The sequence below is a fragment of the Pinus tabuliformis genome, chromosome 3_1 (genome assembly GCF_031772625.1).
Source record: "Pinus tabuliformis cultivar Carrire ecotype Pingquan chromosome 3_1, CPIR1, whole genome shotgun sequence".
In the NCBI taxonomy this organism is placed as follows: Eukaryota; Viridiplantae; Streptophyta; class Pinopsida; order Pinales; family Pinaceae; genus Pinus; species Pinus tabuliformis.
This window is the reverse complement of record NC_142301.1, coordinates 915707534-915728470: the sequence shown is the minus strand read 5'-3', so window position 1 is coordinate 915728470 and position 20937 is coordinate 915707534. Positions and strand designations below refer to the sequence as shown.

Sequence of the window (20937 nt, the reverse complement as noted above, 5' to 3'; positions counted from 1 at the left end):
ATGCAACTAATGGTTTATTTTTGTGCACAATCATCATTTAATTCCTTTTGCAGGTGTCAAAGAGAGAAATTTGCAGATTTACTTATCAAGAATTCAAAACATTCACGCAACATTCAAGAATAAACACATGAAGACACCAGATATAAGTGGAAACCCCGAAGGGAGAAAACCACAAATTTTAGGTTGAAAGTGATGTGAAGACATGCTGTTACTCCTTATTACATCAGATTTTTGTAGGCTCCAACCTACAAGGAGCTCCTACCTCAAAGGAAGCTCCAACTCCCACAATTTTTCTGCAGGCTACAACCCACAAGAGGCTCCTACCTCAACAGGATACAACCTGTTCTTTTTCAAGCTGCAACATAGAAAAGAACATAAATTTCTCAATCACAACATCAAGTCACAAACGCTGGTTACCTCATATACAATTTTGTTGAACTGTTTCTTCTTTTCACTCTTTTTCTCTTTTGCTACTACTCATCAACTCTTTGATGCAGACTCCTTCCACTAAAAAAAAAGGATCATTTTTCATTCCACATTGTGTATTTTATAAGCAAGCCATCTTGGTTGTTTGTATTCTTTGCAGGAATATGAGATGAAGCATAGTCTCTTGGACTTCCAAAAACTGCTCACAAGCTTGTCTTTTCACTTTCAGTTCTGAAAATTATTTGTAATATAAAATAGAGCTGAACTAACAGCTCATTCAGTAATAATTACAAGAGACAAATCAGATTTGTATTATCTACATTTTCTGTTCAAAGAAATATATGTATTTAAGCTTTTGTTTCAAAGTTTAGCCTTCACATTGATTAACATAGCCTTTGCACTTCACATCACTTTCAACCTTTTATATTCAACATTCAACATTTATGTGCACTTTCCATTCAACATACATTATCACCAATGTGCTTAGTGACATCAATAACATTCATCGACATTAATCAATCAGCTTAACTTGACATCAATGCCAATATTGCCAACATTTCTGCCTTGCATCTAGCATTAGAATTGGTCTCTAAACTTTGACATTCGTTCCAACTCTTGTGCTCTTTCATTTATCACTGATCTCTTGTTGACATTGAGTTGATCTAAGTGGCAGTTGTATCTCCTAAGGTTTGGTATATTTGAAGTAATCATTGTGTGGTTGTAGCATTGGATAAGTTGAAAGTAGATTGGATAACAGATTGCATTGATTCCTCTTGTCTTGAGGATAACCTTGTTTGGGTTACTAACATTCTCTCTCATCCAGTTGCATTTCTAATCATTGCATATTATTGTGCATTATTAAACTCTAGTTGCATTGCATTTCATAAGTGTTTCTTCTCTCTTGCATACCTCATTCTTGAAAATCACTGTTAGCAATCTCTATACTTCCTTATGCTTGTTGTGAATTGTGTTTAAGAGAAATTACGTCTTGCATCTAATTGTCTTATAGCACAAGTAAATATCATCTCTAATCGGAATATATTTCTCTCATTCTTGTGCTCTAAATTTATCTCTCAAGAAGAATCTAATAAGCCTTTGAAGTAATTGCAATTACTAATTGTGTTGTATTGCTAATTGTGTTTTCATTGAGATAGTCCTTCAATTGCTCTTTAAGTACTTCATTTAATTGCTCTCATATTGAATATCACTATAAGCATCTAAGTAATTTGTCTTGTTGAAGTGCTTAATTCACTTAGTAATCTCATTGAAGCTATCACTCACATCTTGCATTTGCATCATAAGTTAAAAGTGCATTTATAAAAATGTACCTCCAAGCATAAGCTTGGTTGTAAGAAGATAAGATCACCTTCTTCAAACAATTTGAGGACTCTAGATCCTCATCCACTGTTAACATAGGTGAACTTGCAGTTCTCTTGCGGGCAATCTCTTGTAGGAAGGGAGGTACCTAGGTGGTTACAACCCCACGGGAGGTATCGTTAATGAGGCCATAGCCTCCTTCCTTTGGGCTTCTCTCTACAACTTAGATTAGCTTCAAAAGAATTGAGGAGAAGGATTCATCTAGAGTTGGCATCTAACTAAAATTTACCAAGAGCTTTCATCTCACATAGATTGAGGCCCTGCATTTCATCTAGGATAGAATTGCATCTCCCAACAATTGTTCGTTCGGTGACCTGGAATATTAATCCATCTTGTGCAAGTAATTAAGTTAAAGGCATTGGTCTCTCATCTCTTGAAGAATCTAATCAAATTGTGCTTAATAATCTCACTTGCATCTTAATTTCAACCAAGTTGCTAGGCCATTTAGTTGTCTCCTTGACTTGTTGGTTTCCAATAGGTTGTTCATCATCTCATCCATAGGGACTACCCCCCTTAGCCTGCATTTAGGAGACGGCTAGAATGGAGTGGGCAGGGATCAGAGTGACAGCCCTTGTCCTGAGTGTTGTCGCAATAATGTGTACAATTTGAGTGACTACACATCCAAAGCTCCATCAACCTATGGAAATGTCTTTGTTATGAACTTTACAGAAGCAGTGAAAAATTCACTATTGTAGGCCTCATGCAAAATGAGGGGTAACAAGCACCAACCCCTTTATGTACGTTGATGTTGGTGGTGTTGATGGTTGAGCTCCCCTATCACAACCTTAGTAAAAATGTACCCTTGGCTTGAGCAAAATCACTACTTAGGCATGTTAAGCTTTTCCTACCTTATTAGAATGCTTGGAGTATGGAATTTCATCAAAATTGTAGGGTGTTGAATGATGTTCCTAGAGGTTTGAGATTGAGGCATAGGCTAGAGCCTAGAGGGGACAAAGGGTGTTATTGATGATGATGGTCCCAGTATAGGTGTTGCCTTGGACTCTAGAGGCATTTTAGACCCTGAGTGCACTCTATGCTATTTTGGTTATTTGCACCCTTGCGAGTTGCTATATACATGAGTAAACTTGAAGGCTTATTTGTGTCTAATGGTTTGTATTCATATGGATGCACATGAATATACATTTGTTTATAAAAAATTTGAATAAATATGTATTTTTTGGTTGTCCAATTTTTTTAAATCATTCTAGTTCTGGCGGGTTTCTAGGCCATTCAATTTTGTCTCCTTGACTTGTTGGTTTCCAACAGGTTGTTCATCATCTCATCCATAGGGACTACTCCCCTTAGCCTGCATTTAGGAGACAGCCCCTGCCCTGAGCGTTGTCGCAATCATGTGTACAATTTGAGTGATTACACATCCAAAGTTCCATCAACCTATGGAATATGTCTTTATTATGAACTTTACAGAAGCAGTGAAAAATTCACTATTGTAGGCCTCATGCAAAATGAGGGGTAACAAGCACCAATCCCTTTATGTATGTTGATGTTGGTGGTGCTGATGGTTGAGCTCCCCTATCACGACCTTAGTAAAAATGTACCCTTCGCTTGAGCAAAATCACTACTTAGGCATGTTAAGCTTTTTCTACCTTATTATAATGCTTGGATTATGGAGTTTCATTAGAATTGTAGGGTGTTGAATGATGTTTCTAGAGGTTTGAGATTAAGGCATAGGCTAGAGCCTAGAGGGGACAAAGGATGTTATTGATGATGATGATCCCAGTATAGGTGTTGCTTTGGAGTCTAGAGGCATTTTAGAGCCTGATTGCACTCTATGCTATTTTGGTTATATGCACCCTTACTTGCAAGTTGCTATATACATGAGTAAACTTGAAGGCATATTTGTGTCTAATGGTTTGTCTTCATTACGCAAGTGACAAATCCCTACCCTATCCCTAAGTTTCTGTAGTCCCAGTGTTCCGTTCAGTGTGTTTAAGTCGAAGTAGTCACCATGTTCCTTTCCTTTTTTCCCGTTCAGTTTGGAAAGATCATATGGATGCACATGAATGTACATTTGTTTATCAAAAAATTGAATAAATATGTATTTTTTTGGTTGTCCAATTATTTTAAATCATTCTAGTCCTGGCGGGTTTCTAATTTATTTTCCATTAGTGGTTGTTATTCCTTATCATAGGTTCATCTTCCTCCTTCAAACCAACATTACTCCTTCACACCTTTGATATTGCCCCAAATGTTGAGTGGGATGATGCTCAGGCATAGAACAAGAACAAGGTGCATAGGCTCCAAGTTTTCTCATTGCAACTTGTAACTGTCATAGTACTTCAAGGATATATTGTGCTCATGAGAGAAGGTCCATGGAAATGCAAAATTGACCATCTATATTCAGGTGGTAACTGCACACATCAGACATTGTCGCTTGCCCCGAAACAATATTTGCAACATTGTTCTAGATACATTGACTTATAGTGATAAAATATGAACTTACATTGTTATGTTTCAATAATATGTACCAGAATGGAAAGAGACCTGTTCAAAACATTGACGTAATATTAGTTGGCTGGTACCAATTTGTTGCTCATAGAGGTGGCACAAGGTGATATCTCTCAGGATTGTGCTTCCTAGATAGTTTGGCAGTGCAAACTAAACTCTAGGAATAAGTATCGTGCATGCCAGTGCTTAGTAATTGTGCCAAAATGCACCAATTTTCCATTTTAAGTATGCAATTTCCTTTGATCTCATTTTACTCCCAGTTTTTTATACATGTTAAGGGGTTTTTCCCTGTTTGTGTCCAATTGAAGGCAGTTTCATTATGGACTCTTCAAATATGAGTCCCTATGGTTTTATCTTTTCTTCCCACCTTTTGGTAAACTAATAGATAATATAGGCGGGTTTTGTATGTTTGTGAATTCTTTCTGATTCCAGGAGGCATTTGTTTTCTTAAATATCTCTATTGAAAATTGAAATATATATTGCAAGGGCTGTCTCATTGTTACTGATGGTTAACTAGCATGTATTAGCTTTTCTAAACAGGTTAGCTTTTTTTTACACAGGAGAAAAATTGCAGAAAAGGACAGTTTAGTCCACCAAAGCTGAAGGGAAAACGTGTAATTGAATTGGGTGCTGGTTGTGGCCTGGCAGGATTTGGTAAGTTTGGTTGAAATCTACATTAACATTTTTGTGGGAAAAATCTCCTTAATGGTTCCTATATTATTGATTTTGGATTGTCTAGGGTTCTTATTTTGGTTCTGCTAAATATAGAGATCGTGATATGCATTATTGTCAGTGTTAATGATTCTTTTCTTGCTGATTTGGTTAGGCATGGCATTACTAGGGTGTGATGTTTTGGCTACTGATCAGACTGAAGTGCTGCCACTCCTGATGAGGAACGTAGAACGAAATACAATGAGAATCAAGCAGGCAAATGCCGAAAATCCTTACTCAGGCATGTGTTTATACTGGTGTGGAATTCACCACTTGTCCCACTTGAAATATCAATACATGATCTGTTGAAAATGGAGTTTTGAGGCGAAGTATTTAGAAGCTTCTGCATTCATTGTCTTGTTTGGTGTTTCATATTGGCAAGTTCAATGTTATTAGTGTGTCTACCACTTTGTCATGATGATCACTTGCTGTTGTTAACCCAGTATTCTATGTCTCTTTTGATCACTATCCTTTTAACCATTCAAAGGTTCAATCTTCTGAACTCTTTGGACTTACAATATTGTTTTTCCAGTGTCTTTTGGTTCTATAGAAGTTGCAGAGTTGGACTGGGGAAATCAACAACATATAGCAGCTGTGGATCCTCCTTTTGATTATATCATTGGCACTGACATTGTAAGTATATCTACCATGGTATCTGTTTCTTGTGCTTACATATTCCAAATAGTTATTGCATTGGCATTCACAACGCATCTGAATTTTATGTCTTTGCTTTGCTCAACATGATCCAATTAGTGCTGTGCAGAATCAAGAAAATTTGTTGCTATTGCAGTTGTACTGACCAGACCATTATGAATTGTCTCCTTGACTATGGGAGTAGGCAAGCACAGTGATATTCAAAGGTGCCAAAATTTTGATAGGCATGAGTTTTTGAATTTGGGGGAGATCATATCAAGTTTCAGTAAGAGATTTGAAAAATGATTCAACAGAGAGAAGTCAGCTTATAGGTATTTATCGGAACAGCCCCCATCATCTCTTTGGACCGTACTGGACCATAAAGCACGTGAGTGTTGAATTTTGGTAGCTGTGGTCGGTATTCATGTCAGCCCTTGAACGAAAATAAAAAGGAGGGAATTGAAAATTAAATTTGAATTTATTTTGCCTCCAAAAGTCAAGTTGGCTCCAACCATTCAAGTTGGCCCATTCAAGGAGATGTTGGAAAATGCAATATGGCAGCTATTAATTCAGATTTTCCTTAACCTTAATAATTGTTTGTGAATGTTATTTATCTTCTTGTGCTTTCTTTATTGTATCTTTTTCATCAAATAGTTATCAAGAGCAAAATAGTAAAGTCAAAAGTACACATAAATTAGGCTCCAAACCAGGGCAAAACCCCTCCAAGGCTAAAAACCCAAAAAATCTCTTCTCTTCTTATAGAATCTGATTCAAATGAGACAACCAAGACCCAAACCCTAGACCAAGTCCTCCTCCAAGTACCAAGTCAGCCCTCCAAGAAATTCCTTCTGTTAGATCAGATCAACAAGGTTCAATCCAGCTTCCAGCTTCAACTTCGACCTTGCAACTCTGTCCTGCAACTTCGACCCTGTAGCTGCTGCAAAAACCCTAATTTAGGGACAAGACTGTTCTTCTAGAGATCCTCCTTTGAGCAAGATGATGTCTCTCAAGGTCAAAGAAGTCAAATCAGAATATTCACTCTTCCAACAACATGATCCTACAACTTGGACCTGCAATTTTGGCATTCCTTGATGCTGCAAAAGCCTTAATATTCACATGTGTGAGAGAGAGACTATTCAAATATATACAAATATTCAAAGCCTTAAGCCTCGATATATACAAATATTCAAGAAAGAGACTATTGAAGATGGTAGATGCAACAAAGAATTGAGTTGTTGTATACCTTGAAGAAGACAGTAAGGAGATCATGGCATCCAGAAGGGTAGGCCTTTACAATAGTCTCTATGACAGATGTATGTTATCATAAGGTATGTATGGTAGCTTCATTTATTAAGGGTCTAACATGAAACATTTTTGGGTTGGTCGATTGTATGGTTCTAGGGTTTGTAGTTTTCATTGTTTCTGATGTCTAGACTCTAGATGGTTTGTGGTAAGCCCTAGCTATATGGAAACCCTAACCCTAATTCAATTGTTCCCTCATGGAAACCCTTACCCTTGGTCTCTAGGGTTTGTGTGCAATCTAGGGCATACGACAAATATGAATAACTCAGGATGATAAGTTGTATATGACATCAAGTCCCTAGATCTAGGGTTGACATTTGTAAACCCTAGGATTCCATCCTCTAATATTCCATGGAAACCCTAGATTGTCAAAATTGACATCATGCTTTTGTTATTGTATATTTTGCTTGGTTGTACTTGTCAATAAGTGTTGCAGGTACATCATGAAGAAAGAAAAAGGAAGATTGTATGGCAAGCATGATGAGAGGAGGGAATTGTAAGAACCCTGTAACTGGAAAACTTGGTAATCAAGTTGGATCCTTGGACACTTTGATATAAAGTAAGATTCATGGGGAGAATAACGCCGTGTGAATGTGGATGCCTGGTTGAAAAAGTCGTCATTGGCGACAACATACTGAAGAATTCATTGCAGCAGTCATGCAACAACTGGTTGGTGAAGGTCACTCAAGGATCCTCCATTGAATGACTTCATGGGAAGATTTCTTCGACTGGTGGAAGAAGGACCATGACAATATTGCAGATGTCTCCTACTCTCTCAGACTTGTAGCAAACTTCCTGGAAGTTTGTTGGTATAGTTGTAGCATGATAAAGTCTCATCTTCAAGATGGGGAGCAATTTGAAGAAGCCTAGATGACTGATTGAAGTAAAAGGTATGCATGTTTTGAGATTCTTCTTTGATTTAGTTAACTTATGTTTTCCAGCATGCAAGGGGAGCAAGATACACAAATATGCCTGGTTGCATTAGCATGTTTTTGAATTAGTTGAAGACATCAACATCTGATATGATATGAAACACTGTCGACTTCAGAGGGAGCTACAAAATCCCTGACAAAGTGACCTAATGTGAGGATGACTCTTCCTTATGATTAAATAAGGATATTGATGAAGTCAAGGCATGACATGTTGAAAAGAAGCTATTATAATACAATGACTCTGATGGTTCGATATAATTCTGCTACCAAAAGAAGATGCTCTTACAAACAAATATGATATGATTGAGATTCAACTGTAGAAATTGAGTAGATGACTTTGGCTGTCTAAGTCCAAAGGATATATATCACTGATAGGAAAGGTAGCAGGTTATAGATGGTTCGATGATCATGTCTTTGTAGATTACTTTCCTGATGCTTAGAGGTAGCTATGTTCAAGCGCCATAGTGACTAGTTCATGAATATGAAGCAAGTAAAGATCATAGTTTTAAAAACTGGAATCGGTGACTGGACTGGTCCACCTAGTAAACCAGGTTTCAAACTGAAACCAGTCAAACCGACACTGGTTAGATCTCAATGAACGAGTTTTAAAAAAACACGTGAAATAATTAATTTTTGATGATAAAAAACTATTTTTAAGATTTAAAACCATGATTCCAAACTAATAGACACAAAATATGCAAAGTTTGTTCATATATATACCATGTAAAGGTGAATATATCAAAATGGCACCAAGTGCAATACATATCAGCAACAAAATATATAATCAATGAGGCTCTAAATGGCCTCTAGAGTCCAAAAACAAAGCCTACAAACTATGGGGCCACTGGCCTACTACAAGTCTACATATATGATATTAGTGATCAACATTATCACTTGAAACTTCTCATCATGATCAAACTTAGTTGGTTGAGTCTCGACTCCCAAACTTTGCAACTGCTTGAGTCACAAACTTCTCTGTTGGTTCAATGACTTGAGTCTCAAACTTCTGAAGGTATTCTGCCCTAATATGCCCTATTACTTCATTTGGTGCTCCACATGGCTTTACATGGCCTCCTATCCTAGCCAAGTGTTGCTTGAACCTGTTAATACCCCATCCTTCAATAGATTTTTGGCAATATTTGCAGATCATTTTGCCATCAATCATATCACAATGAGCCCATTCAGTAATCCTTGGCTTTTGGAGGCATGATGGCTACTACTTAACTCAAACTCTCTGTTGTTCCCACTACTCTAGCAAAAACTCAACGCTTTCCAAGCTCACAACAACTCCAAATGAGATGTGTGAGGCAAATGAGAGGGGAGACCTCCTTTTATTGGCTTGGAGGGGCCGTTTTTTGAGGGAAACAACCCTTATTTTCCCTCCAAATTACTTCACAAGTCTCCAAGAATGCTTCTGGTGGGTTTGCGGCCGACCTGACAATGAACCGACTGGTTTAAAAACTGGTTGGTTCTGTCATAAACCGTCTAGTTTATGCTCGATTTGTCTAAAAAAAGGCAAATCAGGTGTTTGGCCTAGTTTTTTCAGCGGTTTGGTTGGTTTGCCCAATGAACTGTTTGGTTTGACCGGTTTCCGGTTAAGAATGATTGATTTTTAATACTATGGTAAAGATTGATGATATGGAAAGTGATGGCTTGTCCCTACGAGAAGTTGTGAAAGAAGATGGGTCCATGATGTGCATGTTGGACATTGGATAAACCAATGCTCCCTGTTTGTTTCGTGACATGTGTTTAACCGCTTCTCGTGGATTCATCCACTTTGGCGATGTGTTCGTTTACTAACACCTGTAGGTTGGTGTAATGACAATCGTGATTCCAACAAGTGGTATTAGAGCCAAAGGTCTCGAGTTCAAATCACACCTGGCTCGCGCTGGGGGGGAGTTTGTTGGAAATTGGATAAACCAACGCTTCCTGTGTGTTTCGTGGCATGTGCTTAACCACGTTTCGTGGATTCGTTAACTCGGCGATGCGTCCATTTACTAACTCCTGTAGGTTTTGGTGTGATGACAATCGTGATTCCAACAGTGCATAGAATTTGAAGATTTAGAAGAAGGAGGCCTACAAGCAGCTGATAGTACCATGATATCCGCGGAAGAATAGACACCTGATATTGGAAGCGAGTCCCTAGTTGAGAGGGAGGTTGGATATATTCCTTTCATGTGTAAAGGAATGAGTAGATCCTCCTTGGTTGAGAAGGAGAGGTAGACACCTCATTCTTGTCTTCACATTATGAAGAAAGAATGTAGGATTGGGTAAGCATCTGAATATCAATAGTCATTGAGGATGAGGTAGGGAATCCAATAGGTAAGAGTAGTCAAAGAGGAAATTCCTTGATGATGTGTAAATCCAACAGGGGAATGGTCCTAAAAGGACATACCTTGTGAACATTCGAATGGGGTATGTGCCTTGAGAGACAATGATGAAGGTGTCTGTAAATCGTTGTCTACCCAACATTGTGCTCTAATCTAGTGGAGAGATAGAGATGTTAGTCAAGGCCTTGCTATATGACAATGTTGGTCGATATGATGAGATGCAATGACATAAACTGAAAAGATAGCTTATGATGGCTTACCAATCTGACTCTTCTTATGAGAACTTTTCAATGGAAGCACTGTCCTTGTACCTATGGTCAAATTATGAATACCTCCCTAGTTAAGAGGGAGTGTTGAAAAATGTAACTGGTGTTAGTCTTCATAATTGTATTTTGAAATCATCGTACTTGTCAAAAGAGAAACCTATGGGTTTCTTGCCCATGGTTTTGGGCCTAGGTCAAACACCCATTGTGTGCTCTGGGGTTTGTACAATGAGTCGAGTCAAAGTCTTGATGTAAAGTCTCTGGAGGGCTCATGTATCAATGTAAAGAAATTATTTTTATGTCATGGAAATGTCTAGAAACCACCCAAAAGATCAAGTCAGCTAGCCCTAAAGGTCAACCTAGAAGAGGCTTGAAGACACCCTAAAGGGTATATATTGAAGAAATTTCGTCCTTCATCTACACACTTGGGCATTCGACCTTCTTGAGGAGATCCGAAGAAAAACAAAAGTGCGAAAGGAAGAAAGAAGGACAATGAAGGAGGAGGATCTCATCTGATCTTGATTTTGGTGAAATTTTCTCTTTTTCTTGACAGCTAAATTTTTGAGGAAGGCTAGAAGATCTGAATTTGTGAAGGAAGAAGCAAATCTTATTTTGTGGGTGGTTGGCCTGGTCTCTTGGTGGATGGTCTAGTGTCTTGGTCTTGGAAGTCTTCATTGAAAGAAATTCTATAAGGAGTTCTCTGGGTTTTCCCCTTTTGAGGGGTTTTGCCCTGGCTTGGAGCCTATCTCTGGTGTCTTTACTGTTTGCATTGTGATCTTCTTGTTTGGCATTTATTTTGATGATGAAAAGAACATAATAACATTAATGATGAAGTAACAATGTATCACAAGTAAATGTCAATATTCAAAGAAATCAATTAATAATCTAACCCTAATGAATGCCCTGGATTTCTCAACACAAGGGCCTTGATTTGGAGTCCAAATGATGTTGATCATCCCCCAGATGATTAGTGAGGGATTGTACCACCTCGTGGAGCCCCAACGCTATAAAGAGATTACACCATGTTGTCTTGATGGCACTCTTGGAGATGACGCAAGGCAACTAGAGTTAGATTTTTGTTACATGGAGATGTTTCGAGGCTTATTTGAGGATTCTTCCTCAATTTATGGTTGATCATGATGCTTGGAGATGCATCTAGCCATATTTTGCACTTTTAAATCCTTATTATCCCTAAAAGGGCATGACGTCATGGTTGGAGAGGGTTTTCAACTTACACTTGTGGGCAATTAGTGGCTATTTTGTTTTATTGAGCTTTTGGGTTGGTTTGTAACCCACTTTATGTTCACTCAAAATCAAGCTTGTTATAGGGATTTTAGATGTATTAATGGATATGATAGACCTCATATAAATGGAGGATCACTTCATTCTTATTTATCATCACCACTTGTGGATTTTGGCCTCCTTTAGATAGCTTGAGTTAACTTTTGTTGTAATTCGCTACTTGTGCAGCTGTGATCTTTTTGGAGCCATTGCTATTGGAGACTAATTTGTGTCTTGGAGATGTCTTTTTGGGATTGAAAAATGTTGATTTTTAATGTACCTTGGATAAGTGGTTTCCCATGGGTTAGTCTCTACAAAGGGAAAAGTGTCCAAAATAATTCTTTTCTTAAGTGTGACTTATAAAGTGAAAGTGACTTTATAAGTGGTAAAGTCAATGTTAAATTATAAAGTGAAAAATGACTTTTGACATAAGGTACAATGTGGGTACTTTATTTAATGGGTGAGTTAAAAAATAGAAAGTGAGAATTAAATGCACATTTATTCTCATCCCTTGATCTAAATGAATTTGAGCCATTAGATCTTAGGGTTGCCCAAAAGTCATTTAGGGAAACAAAAGGGGGAAAAGAAAAGAGAGTCTGCATTCATTCTTCATGAGAGCAGATTGGAGAAAAGACGCTGAGAGCTGGAAAAAAGTTTTGAAGGAGAAATTTGTTGCAGCAAACTGAAGGAGTGATTTCTGGGCAAAGATGGGCATGGAAATCAAGGCATAGAAGACAATAGAAGGTATAGTACGAACACCATTTAATGTTGTGATTTGCACGCCATTCGAGAGAAGTTTTTGATTTTTTTTTTTGAAAAATCCGTAGAGTCCTACAACCGTACGAAAATCCATATAGTTCGTATGGAATCTGTACAGTACAGCCCGTATCCGTACAATACATATTTTCAGCTTCAAGTGGGCATGGAAATCGAGGCAAAGTGGGCATGGTTTTCAAGGAGTTTTGGGCTGAAGAGATAAGTTGTATTTTGCTGTTTTGTTTTGTTTGCAAATGTATTTTTCCTGAACTTGAAAGATAAATAAATTTGAAGAGCTCTCTAATAGGTTTTCCCCGGAGAAGATTGAAGGGGTTTTGCCTGGGTCTAAGTTGACCAAAAATCTGTGTGTATTTTTATGTGTGTCGCTGGTCTGTTTATGTCCATATTTATTTTCAGCATGTGTTGACAGTCCCATGTGTTTTAATTTGAAAATTTCATTTCCAGAATTCTATTTGTTGAATGTATGTTTATGGGAAAGGGCATTTAATTGAATGGGTGTGGTAAGGTGAAATTAAAACCGGGTTGGGATTGCAGGAAACTTTTTAGTCATCAAATTTCAACATGGTATCGGGACTATAGGCTGAAAATTGCAGTTTGAACAACATACAGTAGTTTGGGACAACAAATAGTGGTTTGGACAACAAATTGAATTTTTGGACAACAAACTCAGTTTGGACTACAAACTGATATTTTGGGACAGCAAGGTCAAATTTCACACAGACTAAACTTTTGGGACAGCAAGGCGTGTTGGAAAGTTCATTTCTCCATTTTCTTGGTTTTGTAAATTTTGGACAACAGTCATGGCCATGTTCTTAAGGATAGAGGACAGACTGGATGGGACATCCAACTATGCCGTTTGGAAGGATAAAATACAGACAATGTTTGAGGAGACAACAATTTGTTGGACATAGATTGTCATTGATGTCAATATGGCAATATTCAAGGAGTAGACAGAGCCAAGAGGAGCACACAGAGTTATCGGAGCCAAGAGGAGGAGACAGAACCACCAAAGGAGCAAACAGCGCAAAGAGCAGATAGAGCCAATGGAGGCATGCAAATAAGTCATCGGAGAGCTTATATGCATGCAGGTAACAGCTATAAACAGCCATCGGAGCAATAGAGGAACAAGCAGAGAGCCATCAGAGCAACAGAGGACGCAAACAGTCATCGGAGGAAGCAGACAGAGCCATTAGAGAAAACCTTATATATATGCTGTTAAAGGAGTGGAGAATATATATATGAATACGCAAATGCATTATCGGAGGAGAAAAACATAGTTATATGGCGTTTAACACTATCGGAGGGCAAACGGAGGCCAAAACACATATATATGGCAAACACACTAACGGCGGAGAAGTTTATATATATATATCGGCATATATATGTATATCGGCGACAACGCTAATCCGCGGTTCGGCTATGTGTCACCACCGAAACCTCTGATTGCGATAATGTACGCGGACCCTATGCGGCATTGTGTTATGGTTGAATGCAATATCGCATCCACCTTATCGGGACTCTCACATCGCAATATCCAAAGGGCTGTCCTCCTGCTATGTGCCGATTGCGATGTAAGTCACGGACCCGATGGTCCGATTGCAACATGGTTCAATGTAATATCACATTCGTTGTGTCGCTAGTCTCGAAGGGATGTTAAATCTGCTGATTGCGATAGAGGTATGGACCTGATGGACTCATCAAAAACAGTTTATATAATATCGCGTCCAGCAGGGGAATTGGCCATCGGCAATCGACTATGTTATGTGCGAACCTCCGGAAGTGGCGATTGCGATAAAAGGATGACGTGGCATGTGGGACCTCTATATGGCTATAGCCTCATTTATATGGTTTCCGTGAAGTAATAAGTCTGTGAATAAAAGATTCTCCGACATATATATTTTTCATATACAAGTCGGCCTCTCCTCCTTATGAACATGTCCCTTGGTGATAGGAAGAAGTCATATATCTATATATATATATATATATATATATATGTTGAAACACTTCATTTCTGGAATTGATCTCGGGCATCTATATTACAAACAAATATCAGTTCATGACTCGTGAACTTGAAAAGAAAAAAACAGGGACCTCTTTGATATTTTTTAATAAGCATCATTTCTATTGTAATTCGACCCCTCTTCCTCTTGAATGTGTCCCGTGAAGCATTGGTTAATTCGAGCGCAGAGGAAGCTAAAGCGAATGGAGGAGGGAAGCCAGAAGGTCGAGCGAGTGTTGAGGAAGCCGAAGCTCAAGCGAGCGAGAAGGAAACCAAAGAACCAACGAGTAAGCGGAAACGAATGGACAAAGGCATGAGAATGTATAAAACAGTAAAAACAGAGAACTATTGGTGCTGTTGTTGTGGTGAAGAACCACAGCGTGAGGTAGCAGAAGCAACAGAGGCAGAAGAGGCAGCTGAAGCAGTAGAGGCTGTAGAAGCAGCAGAGGCAGGAGAGTAGGAGTGAGAGAACCTCAGCTGAATAGAGTGTAGCAGCGTACCAGTTTATACCAAGGTTGGGTTGGAGCCCAAGAGGTTGGAGGCTCAGAACTGAATAGGACTAAAGTCATTAGGGGTAGGTGCTCCTAAGTGCAAAACCACTGCAAAACAGAGTTGGTGCTCTGGAGGTTGGAGCCTCACTGAAGTCCAAGTTGGAGCTTGGCAACTATTCACAATCGGATATATACTTATATTGTATTTATTTCATTGCACTGTCTTGAGTTTTAATAAAAGCATCAATTCCAGCTGTTGATTTCTATGTTCTTTGTATACATATACATATCTATATATGCTTTTGGTAATCGCTAGAACAATTAAAAATAAGAAACGCTGATTCACCCCCCCTCTCAGTATTTCCAACAATTGGTATCAGAGTAGGCTTCTTCATACTAGCCTAACAGCTTGAAGAAGGATCCGCAGCCATGATGAGAAATCATGAAGCATCAGGAAGACCTCCTTTGTTCGATGGCACTAACTTTGGTTTCTGGAAGAAAAGAATGACCTACTACTTAATGTCCCTTGGACCTGAAGTCTAGCATTTTGTTCAAAATGAATACCGAACGACTTCCACTCTTCCAACAAACCCAGACGAGAGGAATGCCTACATCGCAAATGCAAAGGCCATGAACTCCATCACTAGTGGAATCACTGATTCCAAGTTTACAAAAGTCATGCACTGTACCTCTGCGAAAGAAATGTGGGAGAAGCTAGTTGGCTTGTACGATGGAGACTCAAAAGTCAAAAAGGCAAAGCTTCAAACTCATAGAAGACAATTTGAAAGTTTGAGGATGGAAGATGAAGAAGATATTGCAGCATACCTCCTCCGAGTAGCTGAAGTGGCAAATTCCCTGAAAGGATTGGACGAAAAAATTGAAGAAAGTACCATTGTTCAAAAGGTATTAAGGTCTCTTCCAAACAGATTTGACTCCAAAATAAGCGCTATAGAAGAAGCAAAGGATCTAGATACCCTCAAAATGGATGAACTCCATGGAATTCTCACTGCCTATGAAATGAGGAAAGGTGGCCCAAGCTCCAAAGATGCAGCATTCAAGGCCTCAAAGTCAAAGAAGGGGAAAGAAAGGAATGACTGTAGTGATGAGTCAGATGTGGAATCCGAATTGGCTCAATTTGTACGAAAGTTGAAGAGAGGATCTAAGCTTAAAGGCAAGTATCCTCTTATCTGTTTTAAATGCGGTAAAATAGGTCATTATGCAACAAGATGTCCTCATAAACATGACAGTGATGATGAAGGAAATTCTAAAAGAATGACACACAAAAAGAAAGGGTTCAATAAGAAAAACTTCTTCTCCAAGCAAGATGAGTCTGATGAGGATGAGTTTATGGTCATCATAAAGAAATCAGATGAGGAAAGTGATCATGATGAAAGCCAAGAAACATTATTCATGGCACTCACAGATGATGATGACTCAGGGCTGGAAGGAAATGTAGATGAACTGTTAATAAGCGCCATTGAAGAAAATGAGAAACTACGGAACAAAATCATTTCTCTCAAAGTGGAAAACGAGGAAATAAGAAGGAGAGAAGATCTCTTGGAAGCAAAGCTTAAAGAAAAAGAAGAGACTTGTGAAGAACGTGAGGCCGAAATAGTGTCTCTGAGAAAGGAGTTGGAGCAAATTAAAAAGGGCTGTAAAAGCTCTCAAATACTTGAGACTATTCTGAAAAATCAAAAACCTCAACATGACAAGTCTGGAATAGGTTTCAAAGGAGAATCCTCAAGCACTAAGAATAGTGTGAAAAGCTATGCCGATGCACTTTCCTGCAATCCAAAAGATGAAAAAGTATGTTATCAAAAGTGCATCCCAGATCCCAAGAATGAAGAGAGAATTTCTCCAAAGAAGAATGTGGAGTTGAATCATGGACACTACAGCGAATACAAACCTGTACTCCACCAAGGGCCCATCGCAAATCCAAAGAACGAGGGAGGAGTAATTCCCAGGAAGGAAATCGACTCAAACCGTGGTTGCTTCAACAAGTACAAAACCATCTTTCTTGGACACTGCTTTCACTGTAAAAACTTCGGTCATCAAGCCAGACATTGTATGGCTCGCAGAAGTGAAAAGACAAAGCTAAAGGACCGAATAATCAACTCATATGCCCCCAAATGGCAGGGACAAATCAAAACCTTCAATTCATTTGATCCCTTGACCAAATTTGATCTGATTTGCTCTTTCTGCTACAATAATGGACACTATGAACAAGACTGCCCACTCAAAGGAAGAAAGACGAGTAGTAAGAACTCCAGCATGGACAAATGCAGCCTGGCTCTATATGCTCAAAATAATGGAAACCGGTGGTTTGTAGATAGTGGGTGCTCCAGACACATGACAGGGGACAGAAGGAAGTTTGTCTCACTGAGCAAAAAGGAAGGGAATGTGTCCTTTTGAAGCAGATCTGGCAGAATTGCAGGAAAAGGAACAATTACTCTGATCAATGGAAAAGGAAAAGCTCAAGATGCTCTGCTGGTTGACGGACTCAAACACAATCTCCTGAGTGTCAGCCAAATCTGTGATCAAGGACATAAGGTTGTTTTCAACACCAAAGACTGTGAAATAAGGAACTCTGCCTCAGGGAAACTTGTGGCAAAAGGGGTGAGAACACCAGACAACATTTACATTCTGAACAAGATTCAAGAAAATAAATGCTACTTGAGTCAGACAGATGAGAGTTGGCTATGGCACAAGCGACTTGGACATACAAGCTTCGAAAATCTGATCAATATCAGCAAGATCAAAGCTGTATGAGACATCCCAAGGCTGTTCAAACCAAATCAAGCAGTATGTGGTCCATGTCAACATGGAAAGCAGACCAGAATCAGCCACAAGACAAAGGAGCTCTCTACATCAAAGCCCTTGGAGATCATCCATGCTGATGTGTGTGGGCCAACTAGAAATCAAGCACTCCAAGGAGAAAGGTACTTTGTGTTATTTGTTGATGATTATACTAGAATGATGTGGATATATTTCATAAAGTATAAATCTGAAACTTTTGAGTGTTTTAAGAATCTAAAAGCCCTTGTAGAAAATGAAAAAGATTCAAAAATCAAGTGCCTCAGAACAGACAGAGGAGGAGAATTCACATCAAACGAGTTTAGTGAGTTTTGTAATATACATGGAATTAAAAGGGAATTCTCTGATGCCAGAACACCTTAGCAAAATGGGGTAGTTGAAAGAAGAAATCGAACAGTCCAAGAAATGACAAGAACAATGTTATCAGCAGCAGACTTACAGCCTAGATTCTGGAGAGAAGCAGTAGGGACACCTGTCTATACATTAAATCGAACTCAATTAAGAACAAATTGTGGAAAAACTCCTTATGAGCTATGGAAAGGAAGACCTACTTTGGTGAAGTACTTCAAGATCTTTGGAAGCAAGTGCTTCATAAAAATAAATGATGGCTCACTTTGAAAGTTTGATTCTCGGGTTGATGAAGGGATATTTCTTGGATACTCTACACGGAGCAAGGCTTACAAGTGCTACAATTATCGAATGAAGAAAATAGTGGAAAGCATTGATGTAAAGGTTGATGAAGATCTTCCAGAAAAGGAAATTGAAGAACATGAAGATGACTCTCTCATTGAAGAAGAAGAACTTAAAGAAGAAGAAATAGAAGACGAAGAAGAAGAAGAAGAAGAGGAAATAGAACCACCTAATACCCCTTCAAAGATGAAGTATGTCCAAAGACATCATCCAGAAGATCAGATCATTGGCGATAGAGATGAAGGTGTGCAGACTCGAAGAAGAATAACAATCACACCCAAGAGAAAAGTCATTGCCCTTCTATCTATGATAGAACCAGAAACATTTGCAGAAGCAAGGATCCTCATTGGGTAAAAGCCATGGAAGAAGAAATGTTCCAAATTGAGAAGAACAAGACATGGGAGCTGGTACCTCGTCCAAAGGACAAAACCATAATAGGAACCAAATGGGTGTTCAAAAATAAAATGAATAAGGAAGGACAAGTTATCAGAAACAAGGCAAGACTTGTCTGCAAAGGCTATTCACAAATTGAAGGAGTTGACTTTGAAGAGACATTTGCACCAGTGGCCCGTATGGAAGCTATCAGGATGTTCTTGGCATTTGCTTGCTCAAGAGGATTCAAAATCTATCAAATGGACGTGAATTCAGCATTTCTGAATGGGGAACTCAAGGAGGAAGTCTACATGGAGCAGCCAGAAGGTTTTGATCTAACAACAGGAAAGGACTTAGTTTGTAAGTTGAAAAAGGCTTTATATGGGTTGAAACAAGCTCCTAGAGCTTGGTATGCAAGACTGGATCACTATTTACAACAACAAGGCTTCAAAAAGGGAGTGGCTGGAAGTAATCTATACATAAAGACAGATGAAGGTAAGTTACTAGTTGCTCTTGTTTATGTCGATGATCTGATTTTTGCTAGTAATAATGATGAAATGAGCCATGAATTTTCTCAAAGCATGTCAAAAGAGTTTGAGATGTCAATGATAGGAGAGCTGTCCCACTTCCTTGGACTTCAAGTATCCCAAACCAGAGCAGGATTGTGTATATCTCAAACCAAATATCTAAAAGACATGCTCAAAAAATATGGAATGGAGGACTGTGCACCCATGAGCACACCTATGACCACAAACTGCAAACTGAGCAAAGATGATGACTCCCCTCTAGTGGATGCAACTCATTACAGGTCAATGATCGGAACCCTTCTATACTTAACAACTACACGACCAGACGTAATGCAAGCAGTAGGAATGGTTGGAAGATTTCAATCTGCTCCCAAACAATCCCATTTATTAGCCGTAAAAAGAATTCTCAGATATCTGAAGGGAACTTCTGATTTCGGTCTTTGGTACCCAAAGAACTCAACACTGACTGTAACTGCATACACCGATGCTGATTGGGATGGAAATATAGATGATCGGAAAAGTACTAGTGGAAATGCATTCTTCCTAGGAGATTGTTGGGTATCTTGGCTCAGCAAAAAACAATCATCCATATCATTATCCACAGCCGAAGCAGAGTATATTGCTGCAGCACATTGTTGTACTCAGATACTATGGATGAAGGAAGCTTTAAAAGATGTCGACATATGTACAGATCAACCGATTACCGTCTATTGTGACAACACAAGTGCTATCAGTCTCAACAAAAATCCAGTGATGCACTCAAGAACCAAACACATACCAGTCAAGTATCATTTCCTTCGTGAGCAAGTAGCTGAACAAAACATCATCCTGGAATATATCAATACTAAGGAGTAGATAGCCGATATTTTCACAAAACCTCTTCCTCGAGAAGCATTCGAACATCTGCGTCAAAAGATGGGGGTTATTTCTTTATCATCACTCAAGTTCATTCATAAAGATGTAGTAGGACAGGGGGAGCAGTTTGACAGGGGGAGTCCATATGCATTCCTTTGCCATTGATGTCAAAGGGGGAGAGAGAGCAGAAGAATATTGCCATCAATAACAAAGGGGGAGATTGTTGGACACAGATTGTCATTGATGTCAATATGGCAATATTGAAGGAGTAGACAGAGCCACCAGAGGAGCAAACAACGCAAAGAGCAGACAAAGCCAATGGAAGCATGCAAATAAGTCATCGGAGAGCTTATATGCATGCAGGTAACAGCTATAAACAACCATTGGAGCAATAGAGGAACAAGCAGAGAGCCATCAGAGCAACAGAGGACACAAACAGTAATCGGAGGAAGCAGACAGAGCCATTAGAGAAAACCTTATATATATGCGGTTAAAGGAGTGGAGAATATATATATGAATAGGGAAATGCATTATCAGAGGAGAAAAACATAGTTATATGGTGTTTAACACTATCGGAGGGCAAATGGAGGCCAAAACACATATATATGGCAAACACACTAACGATGGAGAAGTTTATATATATATATATATCAGCATATATATGTATATTGACAACAACGCTAATCGGCGG

At 38.8% G+C, this 20937-nt stretch overlaps 1 protein-coding gene across 3 annotated transcripts in view; it reads left to right on the top strand.

The window, feature by feature from the left end:
• LOC149190674 (S-adenosyl-L-methionine-dependent methyltransferases superfamily protein) overlaps window positions 1–20937 on the top strand; it is a 232153-nt gene that overhangs the window by 200426 nt on the left and 10790 nt on the right. For all 3 annotated transcript variants that reach the window (XM_089412235.1, XM_089412234.1, XM_089412236.1), the window contains 3 exons: window positions 4830–4923; window positions 5096–5221; window positions 5513–5613. In XM_089412235.1, the coding sequence (XP_089268361.1) occupies window positions 4830–4923; window positions 5096–5221; window positions 5513–5613 (321 nt within the window). The remainder of the gene's footprint in view (window positions 1–4829; window positions 4924–5095; window positions 5222–5512; window positions 5614–20937) is intronic.